Genomic DNA, 20,333 nt, shown 5'->3' on the forward strand with positions numbered 1-20,333 from the left:
ATGGTGCTAGGCCCCGGGTGGTGCTTTTCAAATGTCTCAACTTTCTGCATAAAGAGGTGATCTGGAGGGCCTCTCGCAAAATACGCAATATTGCCTGGGACTCCCACAAGATTCTGATATTTCAGGATTATTCAGCGGAACTTTCTAAGGCGAGGAAAGTCTTTTGTCCTCTTTGTTCTCATCTCGTACAAAACAACAGAAAGTTTTCCCTACTGTATCCTGCTCGGCTACGCATTTATTCTGGCACATCCTTTGCTGACTTTCTCTCTGTTGCAGACGCCGAGGCCTTTTTGAAAGAGGAAGAGGGTGCTGCGGTTGCTTCTGATGACAATGATGAGGACTGATGCTGTTTGTTCTCCAACTTCTGGTTACGACTCTTTCAACTGTATACCTCAGATGCCTTGCTGGTTCTATGTGAATATCTATGTTCTTCCTTGAGGCCTTTGCACTGACTATAATGGATACCTCATCTTCTACCAGCTGGGGCTGCCCATTTTATTTTTATTGCAGGGGCGTACGCTTTCCTGTTTCTAGCTGCTGGCGGGATCGGCGAGGATCCGCTCTGTCCTCAATATGGACTTTGTCTGTGTACTAATGTACCCCGGATGTCATGTTGATATCTCTTTGTTTTCTTCTTTGTTTCATGTTGTTTGTCCTTTGCCTTTTTAGTACCCTGCTGCTAGTCGGAGGGTTACTTTTATCTTGCTTACAATGCTGTATGTTTGGTGCAGATAATTCTAACTGTACCACTCTGTTCTTTCTTTCATATCTTTCTCTTTTCTTCTTCCCTTCCCCATCTTTCCCAGTTTACCCTTCTCCTTACAGATCAATGCCACAGAATTATAATATGTCTAAACTGTACCAGCCACTTACCATGTCTTATATGCTAAATGTCAGCCGTTAAATTAGGTTCCTGGAACATTGGTGGGATTAACTCGCCACAGAAAAGGAAGAAAATACTGTTATATTTGAATAGACTGAAACTTGATATTGTTTATTTGCAGGAAACACACCTCGTGGCTTCTGAAATGCTAAAGCTTAATGCTTTGAAGTGGAAGGTTCTTGCCTCCTCCCCATTCACTTCCAAAGCCAGAGGGGTGGTGATATTGGTCAAAACTAATGTCCCTATTATGCTCACATCTGTGATTACTGACCCTGAAGGTAGATTTATAATTTGTAAGGTATTACTGGATCGTTGTCCTTATATTTTATGTAATGTATATGCCCCTAATGCTAAAATACCACTCTTTTTACGCAAACTAATACGCATTCTAACACCGCATCATGATGCCCCGATCCTGTTCGGTGGCGATCTTAATATGGTCACCTCCCTTCACCTGGATAAACAAATGCCATGCACTAGTGGCACTTCTTTACCTAAGCAAGGTGTGTCCTGGTTTGCACAGTCTTTACAATTATTGGATGTTTGGAGAACTTTAAACCCCATAGAGAAAGACTATACATGTCTTTCTGCAGCACATGGAACTCTATCCAGAATAGATTATATATTTATTTCTGATAATGATTGCCTCGTGATTAGAGTTGTGATTGAACCTATTGTGCTTTCTGATCATGCGGTAGGTGGATAGAACTAAAATTACGCACTGAGAGGAGCACTTTTCGGTCTTGGAGATTCCCTTCCTCTTTCTCCCACTCCCTGGCCTTTAGGAATAAAATAGAATCCACATGGAATTCCTATTGTGATACCAACTCTGAGACCCTTTTGAACTCGCCTCAGCTGTTTTGGCAGGCCTCAAAAGCGGTCCTTAGAGGGGAAATTATTTCTCATACTTCTCAAACCTACAAAGCTTTAAATTCTGAATATTTACAGGCGCAATCCGCACTGACGGAATCTTTCCAGTCTTATAAATCTGCCCCGACCCCTGCTATCAAAATTTTATATGGCACAGCTAAGCAGGCCTTTGATAGCTTGATTCTTAAAATGGAATCTAGATATTCTTTTAAGAAAGATGCCAGGTTTCATCGATTTGGGAATAAATCGGGAAAACCGCTCTCGCATCTATTACACGGCCAACCCCCTTCCCCCCGATGCTAATACATCCTCTCCGAACCCCGGAAGGTTCACTTACTTCTACTAATGCCCAGATTGCCCAGATCATGCACACTTATTATGCCTCTCTATACTCCAAACCCGCCGCTTCTTCTTCCCCTTCTCAATCTCACGTTTTTTGGAAAGATTTACCTGTCCCTCAACTGGCAACCACCCTTGGCGCTACGTTCACAGTGGCTATTACTGAGACGGAGGTCTCCAGGACCATAGCTCACTTAAAAAACGGGAAGGCCCCGGGACCGGGCGGCCTTTCCTCGATATTTTATAAATGATTATCTCCCAAATTGACACCTTTATTGACCAGGATCTTTAATGATATTCTCTCCACTGGAGATCTACCCTTGTATTTTAACACTGCCACAATTACCATTCTACCCAACCCTGGTAGAGACCTATCTGACCCTGGATCTTATCATCCTATATCCCTGCTCAATTTGGATTACAAAATGTTGATGAAAATCCTTGCAGAGAGGCTCAAATTGGTCATGCCTTCTATTATCCATGGTAATCAGACGGGGTTCATTATGGGCCGTTCCTCGACAGTGATTATTAGGAAAGTTTTATCAGCAATCTTTACATCCCAGAGCACCAGATCATCTGTCCCGGCAGCTGTATTATCATTGGATGCGGAAAAAGCATTTGCTGTGGTGCACTGGGATCATCTATTTGACACAATGTCCAGATTTGGCTTCCCTCCTCGTTTTATTGATTATATACGGATCCTATATCATAACCCTGAGTCGAGAACCTGAATGGTTTTCTGTCACAGCCTTTTCTTATCCAACGGGGTATCCGTCAGGGATGTCCCCTCTCCCCCCTTCTGTTTGCAGTGGCACTGGAGCCACTAGCCATTTCCATTAGACAATCCCCCCTGTATCATGGCATTAGAATAGGTGGTCTTGACCTTCGTCTCTCATTGTTTGCCGATGATATGTTGCTATGTCACGACCTGATTTAACTTTGCCAGCAGCCTTTGACCTAATCAATGCTTTCTCTGACGTCCTAGTGGATGCTGGGAACTCCGTAAGGACCATGGGGAATAGCGGCTCCGCAGGAGACTGGGCACAACTAAAAGAAAGCTTTTAGACTACCTGGTGTGCACTGGCTCCTCCCACTATGACCCTCCTCCAGACCTCAGTTAGATCTTTGTGCCCGGCCGAGCTGGATGCACACTAGGGGCTCTCCTGAGCTCCTAGAAAGAAAGTATATTTTAGGTTTTTTATTTTACAGTGAGACCTGCTGGCAACAGGCTCACTGCAACGAGGGACTAAGGGGAGAAGAAGCGAACCTACCTGCTTGCAGCTAGCTTGGGCTTCTTAGGCTACTGGACACCATTAGCTCCAGAGGGATCGACCGCAGGACCCGTCCTTGATGATCGGTCCCGGAGCCGCGCCGCCGTCCCCCTTACAGAGCCAGAAGCAAGAAGAGGTCCGGAAAATCGTCGGCAGAAGACTTCAGTCTTCACCAAGGTAGCGCACAGCACTGCAGCTGTGCGCCATTGCTCCTCATGTACACCTCACACTCCGGTCACTGATGGGTGCAGGGCGCTGGGGGGGGGCGCCCTGGGGGCAATATAAACACCTTGGCTGGCAAAATAATCACAATATATAGTCCCAGAGGCTATATATGTGATAACTACCCCTGCCAGAATCCATAAAAAAGCGGGAGAAAAGTCAGAGAAAAAGGGGCGGAGCTATCTCCCTCAGCACATTGGCGCCATTTTCTCTTCACAGTGCAGCTGGAAGACAGCTCCCCAGGCTCTCCCCTGTAGTTTTCAGGCTCAAAGGGTTAAAAAGAGAGGGGGGGCACTAAATTTAGGCGCAATATTGTATATACAAGCAGCTATTGGGGAAAATTCACTCAGTTATAGTGTTAATCCCCACATTATATAGCGCTCTGGTGTGTGCTGGCATACTCTCTGTCTCCCCAAAGGGCTTTGTGGGGTCCTGTCCTCAGTCAGAGCATTCCCTGTGTGTGTGCGGTGTGTCGGTACGGCTGTGTCGACATGTTTGATGAGGAGGCTTATGTGGTGACGGAGCAGATGCCGATAAATGTGATGTCGCCCCCTGGGGGGCCGACACCAAAGTGGATGGATAGGTGGAAGGTATTAACCGACAGTGTCAACTCCTTACATAAAAGGCTGGATGACGTAACAGCTGTGGGACAGCCGGCTTCTCAGCCCACGCCTGCCCAGGCGTCTCAAAGGCCATCAGGGGCTCAAAAACGCCCGCTCCCTCAGATGGCAGACACAGATGTCGACACGGAGTCTGACTCCAGTGTCGACGAGGTTGAGACATATACACAATCCACTAGGAACATCCGTGACTTGATCCAGGCAATAAAAAATGTGTTACACATTTCTGACATTAACCCAAGTACCACTAAAAAAAAAGGGTTTTATGTTTGGGGAGAAAAAGCAGGCAGTGTTTTGTTCCCCCATCAGATGAGTGAATGAAGTGTGTGAAAAAGCGTGGGTTCCCCCGATAAGAAACTGGTAATTTCTAAAAAGTTACTGATGGCGTACCCTTTCCCGCCAGAGGATAAGTTACGCTGGGAGATATCCCCTAGGGTGGATAAGGCGCTCACACGTTTGTCAAAAAAGGTGGCACTGCCGTCTTAGGATACGGCCACTTTGAAGGTACCTGTTGATAAAAAGCAGGAGGCTATCCTGAAGTCTGTATTTAAACACTCAGGTACTAGATTGAGACCTGCAGATAGTGCTGCTGCAGCGTGGTCTGTGACCCTGTCAAACAGGGATACTAGTTTGCTAACATAAGAGCATATTAAAGACGTCATCTTATATATGAGGGATGCACAGAGGGATATTTTGCCGGCTGGCATCCAGAATTAATGTAATGTCCATTCTGTCAGGAGGGTATTAGAGACCCGACACTAGACAGGTGATGCTGACTTTAAAAGGCACATAGAGATTCTGCCTTATGAGGGTGAGTAATTGTTTGGGGATGGTCTCTGGGACCTCGTATCCACAGCAACAGCTGGGAAGAAAATTTTTTACCTCAGGTTTCCTCACAGCCTAAGAAAGCACTGTATTATCAGGTACAGTCCTTTCGGCTTCAGAAAAGCAAGCGGGTCAAAGGTGCTGCCTTTCTGCACAGAGACAAGGGAAGAGGGAAAAAGCTGCACCAGTCAGCCAGTTCCCAGGATCAAAATTCTTCCCCCGCTTCCTCTGAGTCCACCGCATGACGCGGGGGCTCCACAGGCGTAGCCAGGTACGGTGGGGGGCCGCCTCAAACATTTCAGCGATCAGTGGGCTCGCTCACAGGTGGATCCCTGGGTCCTTTAAGTAGTATCTCAGGGGTACAAGCTGGAATTCGAGATGTCTCCCCCCCGCCGTTTCCTCAAATCTGCCTTGCCGACAACTCCCTCAGGCAGGGAGGCTGTGCTAGAGGCAATTCACAAGCTGTATTCCCAGCAGGTGATAGTCAAGGTGCCCCTACTTCAACAAGGACGGGGTTACTATTCCACACTGTTTGTGGTACCGAAACCGGACGGTTCGGTGAGACCCATTTTAAATTTGAAATCCTTGAACACATACATAAAAAAATTCAAGATGGAATCGCTCAGGGCGGTTATTGCAAGCCTGGACGAGAGGGATTACATGGTATCCCTGGACATCAAGGATGCTTACCTGCATGTCCCCATTTACCATCCTCACCAGGAGTACCTCAGATTTGTGGTACAGGATTGCCATTACCAATTCCAGACACTGCCGTTTGGACTGTCCACGGCACCGAGGGTGTTTACTAAGGTATGGCAGAAATGATGATACTCCTTCGAAAAAAGGGAGTTTTAATTATCCCGTACTTGGACGATCTCCTTATAAAGGCGAGGTCCAAGGAGCAGTTGTTGGTCGGAGTAGCACTATCTCGGGAAGTGCTACAACAGCACGGATGGATTCTAAACATTCCAAAGTCACAGCTGGTTCTTACCACACGCCTACTGTTCCTGGGGATGGTTCTGGACACAGAACAGAAAAAAAGTGTTTCTCCCGCAGGAGAAGACCAAGGAGCTGTCATCTCTAGTCAGAGACCTCCTGAAACCAAAACAGGTATCGGTGCATCACTGCACACGAGTCCTGGGAAAAATGGTAGATTCCTACGAAGCAATTCCATTCGGCAGGTTCCATGCAAGAACCTTTCAGTGGGACCTCTTGGACAAGTGGTCGGGATCGCATCTTCAGATGCTTCGGCTGATAACCCTGTCTCCAAGGACCAGGGTATCTCTACTGTGGTGGCTGCAGAGTGCTCATCTTTAAGAGGGCCGCAGATTCAGCATACAGGACTGGGTCCTGGTGACCACGGATGCCAGCCTTCGAGGCTGGGGGGCAGTCACACAGGGAAGAAATTATCAAGGACTTTGGTCAAGTCAGGAGTCGTCCCTACACATAAATATTCTAGAACTGAGGGCCATTTACAATGCCCTAAGTCAGGCAAGGCCCCTGCTTAAAAACCAGCCGGTACTGATCCAATCAGACAACATCACGGCAGTCGCCCATGTAAACCGACAGGGCGGCACAAGAAGCAGGATGGCGATGGCAGAAGCCACAAGGATTCTCCGATGGGCGGAAAATCACGTCTTAGCACTGTCAGCAGTGTTCATTCCGGGAGTGGACAACTGGGAAGCAGACTTCCTCAGCAGACACGACCTACACCCAGGAGAGTGGGGACTTCATCCAGAAGTCTTCCAACTGATGGTAAACCGTTGGGAAAGGCCACAGGTGGACATGATGGCGTCCCGCCTAAACAAAAAACTAGAGAGATATTGCGCCAGGTCAAGGGACCCTCAGGCAATAGCTGTGGACGCTCTAGTGACACCGTGGGAGTACCAGTCGGTTTACGTGTTCCCTCCTCTGCCTCTCTTACCAAAGGTACTGAGAATAGTAAGAAGACGAGGAGTAAGAACGATACTCGTGGTTCCGGATTGGCCAAGAAGAGCTTGGTACCCAGAACTTCAAGAGATGATATCAGAGGACCCATGGCCTCTACCACTCAGACAGGATCTGCTACAGCAGGGGCCCTGTCTGTTTCAAGACTTACCGCGGCTGCGTTTGACGGCATGGCGGTTGAACGCCGGATCCTAAAGGAAAAGGGCATTCCGGATGAAGTCATTCCTACGCTGATTAAAGCCAGGAAAGAAGTAACCGCAAACCATTATCACCGTATTTGGCGAAAATATGTTGAGTGGTGTGAGGCCAGGAAGGCCCCAACAGAGGAATTTCAGCTGGGTCGTTTTCTGCACTTCCTACAGTCAGGAGTGACTATGGGCCTAAAATTGGGTTCCATTAAGGTCCAGATTTCGGCTCTGTCGATTTTCTTCCAGAAAGAACTGGCTTCACTGCCTGAAGTTCAGACATTTGTAAAGGGAGTGCTGCATATTCAGCCCCTTTTGTGCCTCCAGGGGCACCTTGGGATCTCAACGTGGTGTTGAGTTTCCTAAAATCACATTGGTTTGAGCCACTTAAAACCGTGGATCTGAAATACCTCACGTGGAAAGTGGTCATGTTGTTGGCCTTGGCTTCGGCCAGGCGTGTGTCAGAATTGGCGGCTTTGTCATGTAAAAGCCCTTATCTGATTTTCCATATGGATAGGGCAGAATTGAGGACTCGTCCCCAATTTCTCCCTAAGGTGGTATCAGCTTTTCACTTGAACCAACCTATTGTAGTGCCTGCGGCTACTAGGGACTTGGAGGATTCCAAGTTGCTGGACGTAGTCAGGGCCTTGAAAATTTATGTTTCCAGGACGGCTGGAGTCAGGAAAACTGACTCGCTTTTTATCCTGTATGCACCTAACAAACTGGGTGCTCCTGCTTCTAAGCAGACTATTGCTCGCTGGATTTGTAGCACAATTCAGCTGGCGCATTCTGCGGCTGGACTGCCGCATCCTAAATCAGTAAAAGCCCATTCCACGAGGAAAGTGGGCTCATCTTGGGCGGCTGCCCGAGGGGTCTCGGCTTTACAACTTTGCCGAGCTGCTACTTGGTCAGGGGCAAACACATTTGCTAAATTCAACAAATTTGATACCCTGGCTGAGGAGGACCTTGAGTTCTCTCATTCGGTGCTGCAGAGTCATCCGCACTCTCCCGCCCGTTTGGGAGCTTTGGTATAATCCCCATGGTCCTTGCGGAGTTCCCAGCATCCACTAGGACGTCAGAGAAAATAAGATTTTACTCACCGGTAAATCTATTTCTCGTAGTCCGTAGTGGATGCTGGGCGCCCATCCCAAGTGCGGATTGTCTGCAATACTTGTATATAGTTATTGCCTAACTAAAGGGTTATTGTTGTGAGCCATCTATTGAGAGGCTCAGGTTATAGTTCATACTGGTAACTGGGTATATTATCACAAGTTATACGGTGTGATTGGTGTGGCTGGTATGAGTCTTACCCGGGATTTAAAATCCTTCCTTATTGTGTCAGCTCTTCCGGGCACAGTATCCTAACTGAGGTCTGGAGGAGGGTCATAGTGGGAGGAGCCAGTGCACACCAGGTAGTCTAAAAGCTTTCTTTTAGTTGTGCCCAGTCTCCTGCGGAGCCGCTATTCCCCATGGTCCTTACGGAGTTCCCAGCATCCACTACGGACTACGAGAAATAGATTTACCGGTGAGTAAAATCTTATTTTTGGCTCATTTTCTGGATATTCTATAAATGTACACAAATCTGAACTGTTTCCCTTAAGTGGTCCGCCCATCTATTTAGACACGCACGGTCCGTATCGACATATTAGGATTGCCACTAAAGTTATAAAATATTTAAGAGCACAGATACCGGTAACCCTTCGAGATGTGTATAGTCTAAATTTTACCCCGATTATTACTTCTATCTCAAAGATACTTGACACCTGGACATCTTTGCCTTTGTCCGTGTTGGGTAGGAATGCTTTAATTAAGTCAGTACTTTCTCATACGTCCTAGAGGATGCTGGGGTCGCTTCAAGAACCATGGGGTATAGACGGGATCCGCAGGAGACATGGGCACTTTAAGACTTTCAAATGGTGTGACCTGGCTCCTCCCTCTATGCCCCTCCTCCAGACTCCAGTTTAGAATCTGTGCCCAGTGAGACTGGATGCACTCTGAGGAGCTCTACTGAGTTTCTCTGAAAAAGACTTATGTTAGGTTTTATATTTTCAGGGAGAACTGCTGGCAACAGTCTCCCTGCTTCATGGGACTTAGGGGAGAGAAGTCAGACCTACTTCTGTGAGTTTAAAGGCTCTGCTTCTTTGGCTACAGGACACCATTAGCTCCTGAGGGTCTGATCGCTAGGTACGCCTAGATGCTCGTTCCCAGAGCCCGCCGTCATTTCTGAAAATATGAAAAATCTTCCCTAGGAAAAGTGATAGTGGCGGGGCTGAGGGTTGTATCCACATCTGTAAAATAAATTTTTTAGCTGCTGCAGAAATTATCATCAACAATTTTTTAAGGCCCTGAGCCACCCTAGTTCCTTCCGGCATTACACCAAATATTGCCCATTCAGGAGTAAGCAGTAAATAATTAACTAGGTGTTGAGTAACTTATCTCCATATCTGGACCCTTTTTTTTTAAAATTTTTATACTTTGTTTTTTGTATCCGACCTTGGTATGCTAATCATCTATATCAAGTGCTGTGATGGGGTGTATGATTACATAGCCTTCAGTCCAGGGTGTTGTAGGTTAGCAATCTGTTCTGGTTGCCCGGAATGGAGCCCTGAGTATGCTATCCATCCTTTGCGGGTGCCAGAATGGAGCTTTGAGTATTTAGCCAGCCTTTCTCTGTGCCAGAATGGTTCTGTTAGTACTTTAGCCAGCTGTTCTGGGTTCCGAAACAGATCTTTTGGTACTATGGCCATTCGTTCTGGGTGCCGGAATGGATCTGTTATACTTTAGCCAGCTGGTATTGGTGCCTGAATAGAGCTACAAGAATCTTAGCTATCCCTTCCAGCTGACCCATTGGGTCTCCCAGTACAGAATGCGGTCAATTTACCTACAATTAAAATCTCAAAGGTCAAAATACCGACAACCATTGACCAACGGTCAAAATCCCAACATGATCAAAATCTCGACATGGTGAAAAAACCGTCATTTAAAATGTCATCAGGTCAAAAAGTCGACATGAGTTTTTATTTTTTTCTTTTCATTGAAACTAACTTGTTCATACTTTACCATCTCATTGGACCTGGAGGGGGAATACAATAGTGTGCCGAGCGCAGGGGACGCTGTACACTTATACCGTGTCCATGTTGACCTGTGTCGACATACACACAAAAAAAAATATGAAAAACTCATGTCGACGTTTTGACCTGTCATTTTAACTGTCGGTATTTTGACCTTGTCGGTATTTTGACCTTGTCGGAAGTTTGACCATGTTGGTATTTTGACCGTCGGTATGTTGATTGTAGGTATTTCATACTAAACCCCCCAATACCTTAGCCATCCATTCTGAGTGCTGGATTTGGACACTTAGGTACCCAAGCCCTTCATTACCACTACTGTAATAGGTGTTAGAGTAGTAGTTGTATCTATACGAAATGCGTTTCAGTACCATGTGTGTATCTAGAGCTTTGTGGCCCCACAGCAACATTTTGAAGGGGACCCTGCAAAACACACATACCTAGAGGGAGGGCATCTACATACAAGGGACCCACAGTAACAAGTCATCCATCGCTTTGACCTCTACACTAGAACACTGGGGCAAAATCATCATATCTAAGAAGGTGACTATTAACCTTCTAACCCAGGAAAGCTGGAGTCACTAATAAAGAAGTGCACCTGGGGGTGTTGGTGTTGCCCTTTCTGTCTATACCACTCCTGTACACGGATCAGGTCTGCTTCCTCAGGCAATTACATCAAGCATGGACTTTGGAGGTCCAGGACTCTTGGCCATGAGAGGACCATTGGTGTAACCTCCAGCAATTCCCTGTGATGGTCACTGATCAGCCTTATAAAGCTGTATCAGAGGAACTTCTGAGATATACTGCCCAGGGCTCTATGGCTCTGGGAATGATGGGCACTTAATGGTCACACAGTGTATTCTTATGTTCATATGGGTAATGTGATAGATAAGTGGACAGCATTACTACTTCAAAGCACTGGGGTTGTGAGTTCAGTTCCCATCCAAAGCCCTGTCTTGTATGTTCTCCCTGTGTTTGCATTGGTTTCTTCCCACACTCCTAAAACATAACGGTAGGTTAGTTGACTTCTTTCACAAATACCCCTAGTATGTGTGCGGGTGTGTCCATGTGGTAGGAAATGTCGATTGTAAGTTCCACTGGGGCAGGGACAGATGTCAATGACTAGATATCCTTTTGTACAGCACTGAGTAATATGTGTACAGTACATAAATAACTGGTAAGAACTAAATTCTAACGCTTATATTTATTCGTAGAGATCTGTGCAGTGAGGCGTCCGATCCTTGTTACTAGAAGTCACATCAGGGTGAGATGTGTCCTGTATAAATCACTGATCACTGAGGATGGACAAGAACAGGAGTCACATGACTGAAAAGCTACTAAATCTTACCCTGGAGATTATCTACCTGCTGACTGGGGAGGTGAGAGGATCTGGGAGTGTCACTGTGACATTACATATCTATAGTAATAATACAGGGACATGACTGGGGAGGTGAGGGGATCTGGGAGTGTCACTGTGACATTACATATCAATAGTAATAATACAGGGACATGACTGGGGAGGTGAGAGGATCTGGGAGTGTCACTGTGACATTACATATCTATAGTAATAATACAGGGACATGACTGGGGAGGTGAGAGGATCTGGGAGTGTCACTGTGACATTGCATATCTATAGTAATAATACAGGGACATGACTGGGGAGGTGAGAGGATCTGGGAGTGTCACTGTGACATTACATATCTATAGTAATAATACAGGGACATGACTGGGGAGGTGAGGGGATCTGGGAGTGTCACCGTGACATTACATATCTATAGTAATAATACAGGGACATGACTGGGGAGGTGAGGGAATCTGGGAGTGTCACTGTGACATTACAGATCTATAGTAATAATACAGGCACATGACTGGGGAGGTGAGAGGATCTGGGAGTGTCACTGTGACATCACATATCTATAGTAATAATACAGGGACATGACTGGGGGAAGTGAGGGGATCTGGGAGTGTCACTATGACATCACATATCTATAGTAATAATACAGGGACATGACTGGGGGAAGTGAGGGGATCTGGGAGTGAGTGTCACAGTGACATCACTTATATCTAGGGTTACCACTTCATCCCTTTAATTCTGGACACATATTAATTACACAGATTCTGTGGCGGATTAAAACCAGGTGAAATGGAGTCTTGAAATCAGGAAGCCACAGAACTTGCGTAATTAATATGTGTCCAGAATTAAAGTGATGAAGTGGTAACCCTACTTATATCTATAATAATAATAATAATAATACAACAACAGGGACATGACTGGGAAGTTGAGGGGATCTGGAAATCTAATACTGACATCAGATATTGATAGTAATAATACAGGGACATGACTGGGGATGTGAGGGGATCTGGGAGTGTATGCAGTGACATCAGTATTATCTGTTGTTATAATACAACATGACGAGAGGTGAGGGGGTTTGGGAGCATCACAGTAACATCATTTATATCTATATTAATAATACAGGGACATGACTGGGGAGGTGAGGGGATCTGGCAGTGTATGCAGTGATTGTGTATTTTCCAATACACAGGGTTACACAGTAGTGAAGACATCCTGTTTGTCAGGAAGACTGAGCAGGACCCAGAGCTCCATCACAATGCCTCCACCTCACTCACTGATACATGAGAGAGACAATGACCAGAAGATCCTGGAACTCACCAACAAGATCATTCAGCTGCTGACTGGAGAGGTGACTGCTGGGAATGAGTTTGATGGCAGATAAGAGCCACTTGGTCCATCTAGTATCTCTTTTTTTAACCATATTGTTATCCACTTGGTCCATCTAGTCTGCCTTTTTTTAACTATATTGTTATCATACAGTTACTCCAGGGGATGTGTCTGGTGTTATCATTGTGTGTGTCATATTCCTATAAGGTATCAGGATGTCACGGTCTATCTCTTCATGCAGGAGTGGGAGTATATAGAGGAACCCCACGGTCTATGCAGGAATATTATGATGGAGAATCACCAACCACTCATATCACTGGGTAAGGGGAGGCTTTTATTTATACTACAGAGGAGATCAGATATGGGGGTTACATATACACACATCACCTGATAATCACATATAAGCCATGTACTCAGTCACTGTGTGTCTCCTACAGATGGGTCCATTAACAGAGATACCCCAGAGAGATGTCGCCATCCTCATTCCCAGAACTGTACAGAGGAGAATTACAGGATCCCACAGGAGGATCGGGTAGGTGGGACTTATGGTCTCCCCAAATACCAAAGTGATCACTATATGATCTATTGAGCAGCTGCGTGTGTATTCTACACCGATATTCCAAAGTTAAATCTCATTTATTTTATTGTGGGCTATTTAGGATGCAGAGCTGACTGATAACACCGCAGAAGATAAAGAGGGAGAAGAAGAGACGTATGTGACTGATATGAAGTTAGAAGATATAGAAGAAGACAAAGAGACATATGTGATTTGTATTAAGGTAGAAGATATAGAGGGAGAAGAAGAGGCATATGTGAGGGGTGATCAGCAGTGTAAGGAGGAGGAAATCCCTACAGATATCAGCACAGGTGAGTGATAATCACTTATTACAGAGAGGAGTCACATATTCTCCTTGTTCTGTCACTACAGCAGTCTCTTATCCTACACCCTCCTCTGTCAATACAGACTAATGAGGAAAATGTATCTGCCCACTGACCCTAAGGATGACATATAAACACTATTTACTTAGTTTAATATTTTTTTTCTGAATTTCTCAATAAAAAACTTTTGGCCTAGAGGTGCCGTGAAAAGTATTCTGATATTCTAGGGTACTGTGGCTCAAAAAAGTTAGGGAACCACTGGCTTAACCAATGGTTCTATGAAAAGTGTAAATAGCAGACACAATGTTTATAAAAGCTGAGTGGACATCCCGTGGTGTTGTGGTGAGCAGGGATAGATGAGACACCTTCATGTATGACCCCAGTTAAGATTAATGACCCTCTATAAATCCCTATATGACCTTCAGTCTCCCCCATTGCTCTTTCCGGACTACTACAAATGTGTTTGGAGGAGTGTCCTCTTCTTAGTTAACTAAGGCCCTCATAGGGACGTGTCCCACCCTTTAAAATTTAAAGATGAAATCTCTAGGCAGATTACTAGGCTCCATACCTGATATCCAGCTATGGATCCTGTATGAGCTCGCTCTTTATTCCTGTGTTCTGATCCAGTTCATCTATTCCCTTACCTGCTGTAGTGGTGCCTCTTTTTGGTCTTGGCATGTTTCAGATATGCAGTGGCTAGTACCTACCAAAAGTGGTCCAAGGAAGGACAACAGGTGAACAGCGACAGGGTCATTGGGCCCCAAGACTCATTCGGTCCTGACATGTAGGGCGGACTAGCCCTGTGAATGGCATCCTCGAGCATATCAGAGTAAATGATCGCAGATGTGCTAAATTTAGCACATATATGATCATATCTGAATTACCCCCTAAATTGCTATGAGAGAGGTATTTCAATGTGAAAAAAATACCACATATTGGGGTTTTTTTCCGATACAAACCTGTATTGGGAATAAAAATCCAATATGTTGTATTTACTACAAATAATGATCACTTGGGGGGGGGTGTGTTACCAACTACCAGAATAGTAACTGATACTTAAAAAAAAAAAAAAAAAAGAGAGTCTAGTAAATTAGTGTACTGTCCAATAATGTATGAATTTACATTAAAATATAACATTTATTTTATAATTTAGGAACATTTATTTCTCAATATATGGAAGATAACATGGCGAAATATTAAAATAATAAAGACTAGAAAGAAAAATAAGAATTTAAAATTCAGCGCTTTAAGTACAATCTCTTAAACGCCTTATAGAGTTCTGTAGTTGAGAGTATATCACATGTATATCATGTATATCACATATATTAATAATTGGGTAATCCACATATTACTTGTCAGCCGTAAGGTAAATGATATTGTTTGGGTTTACATGTCTCAAATTGCTTGTTATAATGAATATGTTAAACCAGTCATGTTTTATCCTTATTATAATACTTTCCATTGTAATGAGGATGTACAGGGTATATAGTCCTTACTTAATATTTATCAAGGCATCAAAATTGTCCCTTCTTACTGAAAAAGAGAATATATTCCAATATCCAGTATATAATGAGTAAGATTAATGGTATAATATAAGGAATCAGATTTATTGGTAACTGATATGTCCCTTTTATATTTGATCAGGGTAAAGATTCCCAGTGATACGAGTTATCCCTGTCATTTACTAGGTATGGTTTTACCTTGTAAATGATTGCCGCTTTAAAAAAACATCTGCGATTGTCCGACATCCTGCACCTCCGGCAAACTCTCACCCTATTACATATGCCCCATAGTGTCCTCATGGCCTTAGTGCCTCAGGTTAGTATGCCCAGGCCTAACTCCAAATTTAGTGTGCACAGTGGGCCTAGCAACAATACTCCCTGGTGATGTAGGGGGTTATAGGTAAGTAGAGAGATCTCATGGGTGCCTACCTGGTCTAGAGGGAGAGGCTACAATGGAGAGTGTTGTATATATCTGTTGCTTGCCACCACTGCCAGTCTCCATTCCTATAGCTGCTGTCTCGCACTGGTTGCTGTCCTTGATGCTTAGCTGCTGCATGAGAGTCTTCTCCAGTTGCTTATGCAATCTTGCTTGATCTCGCCCCCTTATGGCCTCTTATGTAGCATTCAGAACTGTTCCACCAAGGAGCTCTTTTTTTTTTCTCTTTAAGGGCTGACGCTGGACTAAGACCTCTCCATGGCTGCTCTAGATTAACTGGCAGTGCCTCCTATTTCAAACTGGGGATGTCATGTTTGAAATAGGAGGCACTGATTGGCTGACCTTGAATCCACTTGGTTCGTGAAGGACACAACTTGCATGCCTCGCACAATGATCTTCTCTCCAGATCCAACATCCACAAGTGGCATGAGTAGGAGATTAATAGCTTCATTTTGTGGGCGACCCTGGCACTCTGACAGGGACCCATCCAGAGTCTCAAAAAACTGCCGTTATGTACTTTTCTTCTCCAGTATTATGTTTATGAGTGTGAAAGATAGCACACCTAAATTATTCTGCATGACCCTATGGAAATAGGGGTGAGATCAGAACTGATTAATAATACCTTTGCTATGCGATACTTTGTTAACTATGTTATTTCTACTAGATAATACAAGGAACACCTTGGAGAGACATCTTGGTTGGACTCCAGAATTTAAATTAGAAGATAAGAACATCACACATGGGTCTCCAGAAGAAAACTGCATTACCCTAAATATACATCCAGCACTTCACAGTGCAGATATATCATCTGATCCCTCTATTTTTGGGGAACGTTCTCCTGGTAACTCACATATTGCTGCACAAAGTATAGATCATAGTGGCGATACAGTAATTTCCTATTCTGAATGTGGGAAATGTTTTACACATAAACTAGCTCCTGTTAGACATGAGAGAAGTCATACAGGTGAGAAGCCATTTATATGCTCTGAGTGTGGGAAATGTTTTACACAGAAATCAGATCTTGTTAGACATGAGAAACGTCATGCATGTGACAAACCATTTCCATGTTCCGAGTGTAAGAAATGTTATACACGTAAATCAGATCTTGTTATACATCATAGACTTCACACAGGTGAGAAACCATTTGCATGCTCTGAGTGTGGGAAATGTTTCACTCGTAAATCAGATCTTGTTTTACATCAAAGACTTCACACAGGTGAGAAACCATTTCGGTGCTCTGAATGTGGAAAATGTTTTACACACACATCAGCTCTTGTTAGACATGAGAGAAGTCATACAGGAGAGAAACCATTTACATGCTCTGAGTGTGGGAAGTGTTTTACGCACAAATCAGCCCTTGTTATACATAAAAGAAGTCACACAGGTGAGAAACCATTTCCATGCGCTGAGTGTGAGTTATGTTTTATCCGGAAATCAGATCTGGTTATACATCATAGACTTCACACAGGTGAGAAACCATTTGCATGTTCTGAGTGTGGGAAATGTTTTCCACGTAAATCAGATCTTGTTGTACATGAGAGAAGTCACACAGGTGAGAAGCCATTTACATGCTCTGAGTGTAGGAAATGTTTTACGCACAAATCAGTTCTTGTTAGACATCATAGACTTCATACAGGTGTGAAACCATTTTCATGCACTGAGTGTGGGAAATGTTTTACACAGAAATCACATCTTGGTAGACATCAAGAGAGAACACACAAGAGATAGTCATTTCCATGGTTTGAGTGTAGGGAATGTTTTAAACACAAACCAGTTCTTGTGACACATGAGAGAAGTCACACAGTTGAGAAGCCATTTCCAGGTTCTGAGTGGGGATAGACATTGAATTCCCGGCTTCAAAAGATTGCTGGGCTTCCAACGTTAAATTCTGCGATGTGATGGCTACTAGCCATTGCATAATAAACATACAATGGTATAACCATCAAAGGTTAAACTGTGCTCAGAGGCAGTTAGAGCTTAACACATGCATACAAAAGCTTCCTAGTGTCCTCAACTGATTATACACAGCCATTGGATAGGCTTTGGAAGCAGCATCCGATGGCTGACAACCCGCTATTCGATGAGAAGTACTTCCATTGGAATGGGAACATTGATGGTTGCTAACGATCAGTTTCCATTGTTCATCCATATCTCTTGAGTGTGGCAAATGCTTTGCAAGTGAATCACATCTAGAAATCATACAGGTGAGAACCAGCTATTGTAAGACATCAGAAAGTCCCCCACCTCAGGAAGGTCCAGGCTGGCCATAAACAATGACCTGCAAATATGTATAGGTACCAGCAGAGCAGCCATCCAGGACACACATCATCAGATTAAAAATCCACCCAATCCCATTTCAAGATTGAGGGTTGAAAAGGAGCTGTACCAGAAACACTGTGTTATTTGTCCTGGGTTACAGCGGCTGTGAGCTGGTTTAGGAGTCTACAGTTCCTGACATGCTTTTAAATGCCAAACTACCTATAAGCCACCACCATCGGACTTTTCTCCCAAAGAAAGGCCAGCAAAATATATGCTGCCAAAGTGTACTCTGTATCTGGAACCATCCATGGCAGCGCTGCTAATGGGCTTGCTGGGGCAGGGTGACTTCCAGGTGCGCCCTGACATGCTGGTAAAGGACACATCAGGCCATGTAACCGGGTTCACCAAGTTGCAGGTCCCAGTGTGCATTAATCGGAGATGCCACTTAACAGCAGCTTGAAGTCAGATCGCCCACCTGAGTCTCCTAGCCGTGCAGTGGTCTGTGCCCCTTTCTCAGTGAGGTGACTAGTGGGCGGAGGGACCTTTTATGTGGTTTTTACAGTAGTCACAGCCTTAAGCATTATTGATATTCAAGCTACCTGTGTTTATTGTACATAGTGCCTAATTCAGACCTGATAGCTCGTCTGCGAATTTGCAATGGTCTGCGATCAGATAGTCGCCGTCCAGAGTGAAAAAACGCCCCGTGCAAGTCTGCATACGCCGTGTGAAAAGCTTTGCAAACGCCGGTCAGCTGCAAGTCCGTTCGCACTCACCGTCGGATGATTTTTCCAGTCTGTGCGTAGCCCAGGACTTACTCCTACAGTGCGAAAGAATCAGGCTGATTGGGCTGGAGCTGATGTCACACGCCAGCCCTGAAAAAGTTTGGGAACCCCTGCGTTTTTCCTGACACTCCCCAGAAAATGGCCAGTTACCACCCCCAAACATCCGCTTCTGTTATGAACTGAGTGCTTGGAACTCAGGGGAGTATGCGGCAACCCGGGAGTTCCAGTACTCACGGGTATAGCTGCGGCTAGAATGGATGACAGCAGCAACTCGTGCTCTACCCCTGACTCCATTACTCCTCCCAGTGGTCGGTTAGTGCCTGCAGAGCTAGTCTTCTCCTTTAGCAGCTGCGTTTGAATGGGCGAATTAGGTCCGCCCAGACTCCGATGCCCCCAGGTCTTATGAGGTAACAAGGCACCAACCGAGACTGCGAGTGAGTAAGGGGAAGGCTAACTAAAACCTGCAACACTAAATGCATGAGTGATAATGAAAGCAACAATGCTCTAAGATGTTAAAATAGAAGATTTTATAAGCAAATAAACAGTGAGAGCAGCAATGCTCAGAGATGTTAAAATAGAAATGCAAGCAAAGAAATGTTTGTGTGGATACCCCACCAAAACCTGAAAACAAGGCTGGCTGGATCTGGTCAGGTAATCAATCAAGCAAGGTCTCTGGGTCACGGGCACAACACAGGCTGACAGGATCTCCTACGAGCTGACAAGTTCACACAGAAGCAGGAACTATCACCAGCGTTTTGGGAGTGACCAGGAAGGGAATATAAATGGAGCTGCACCAATCACAGCAGAAACCCCTAATTACAAAATACCATGCAGCTGCCCTGCTGCACGTCCCTGTACAACAGCTGAGTACTTAGTTACCCAGCAACAGGGAACGATGTCTGCTTCCGGCGTCCCCGTTGCCAGGGATCCGATGGCTGTCAGCACCCAGGGTCTGCCTGTTGCTAGGCACCGGACGGGGACCAGGAGACCTTGCACCCGGCATCCGCCTCTTACTAGGCGCTGGACGTGGGTCAGCGGGAGGTGCGGTGTCCCGGCTCCTAAGCATCAGTCGGGACGTGCGCCTCCCCGGCGCTAAAAGATTCCTGTCAATCAGCCTGCGTTCGCCTAGTGATTAAAAAAAAATATGCAGGATTGTTTTTGCAGTTTGGCCTCGCGCACGTGCATTACGATCAATACGCATGCGCAGTCATTCGATAATCGCCTATTTTGCGATTTCACACAACAGCGATCAGGTCTGAATTGGGCCCTTAGTGTGGTTACCATTTATATGTAGCATATTATTGTGTGTGTAATAAAGGTGCTTTTGTATCCTTGTTACTGCGTGCTCACTCCAGAACCCATAAAGGAACCAGGGTACCATGCAAGAGCATTTCCGCTGCCATTTTCAAGGTGGTGCTGGGCAATGGGTGAGAAAAATGCACACATAAACCCAGGACCGGATCAAGCCTTGGGGGTGCCTGGGGCACTTAAGACACGGGGGCCCTGGTGGGAGGTGGGGGATGTATATTAGATTGTGCATACCACCCAACATGTCCCATTTGGCG

At 45.1% G+C, this 20,333-nt stretch overlaps 1 protein-coding gene across 1 annotated transcript in view; it reads left to right on the plus strand.

Moving 5' to 3' along the window:
• LOC135057188 (oocyte zinc finger protein XlCOF7.1-like) overlaps window positions 1-20,102 on the plus strand; it is a 101,651-nt gene extending 81,549 nt beyond the window's left edge. The window contains exons 10-15 of the mRNA XM_063963086.1: window positions 11,526-11,609; window positions 12,774-12,932; window positions 13,152-13,230; window positions 13,348-13,442; window positions 13,570-13,777; window positions 16,392-20,102. Coding sequence (XP_063819156.1) covers window positions 11,526-11,609; window positions 12,774-12,932; window positions 13,152-13,230; window positions 13,348-13,442; window positions 13,570-13,777; window positions 16,392-17,455 — 1,689 coding nt within the window. The 3' untranslated portion in view covers window positions 17,456-20,102. The remainder of the gene's footprint in view (window positions 1-11,525; window positions 11,610-12,773; window positions 12,933-13,151; window positions 13,231-13,347; window positions 13,443-13,569; window positions 13,778-16,391) is intronic.
• The last annotated feature ends 231 nt before the right edge of the window (window positions 20,103-20,333 follow it).

The sequence above is a fragment of the Pseudophryne corroboree genome, chromosome 3 (genome assembly GCF_028390025.1).
Source record: "Pseudophryne corroboree isolate aPseCor3 chromosome 3, aPseCor3.hap2, whole genome shotgun sequence".
NCBI classification, from domain to species: domain Eukaryota; kingdom Metazoa; phylum Chordata; class Amphibia; order Anura; family Myobatrachidae; genus Pseudophryne; species Pseudophryne corroboree.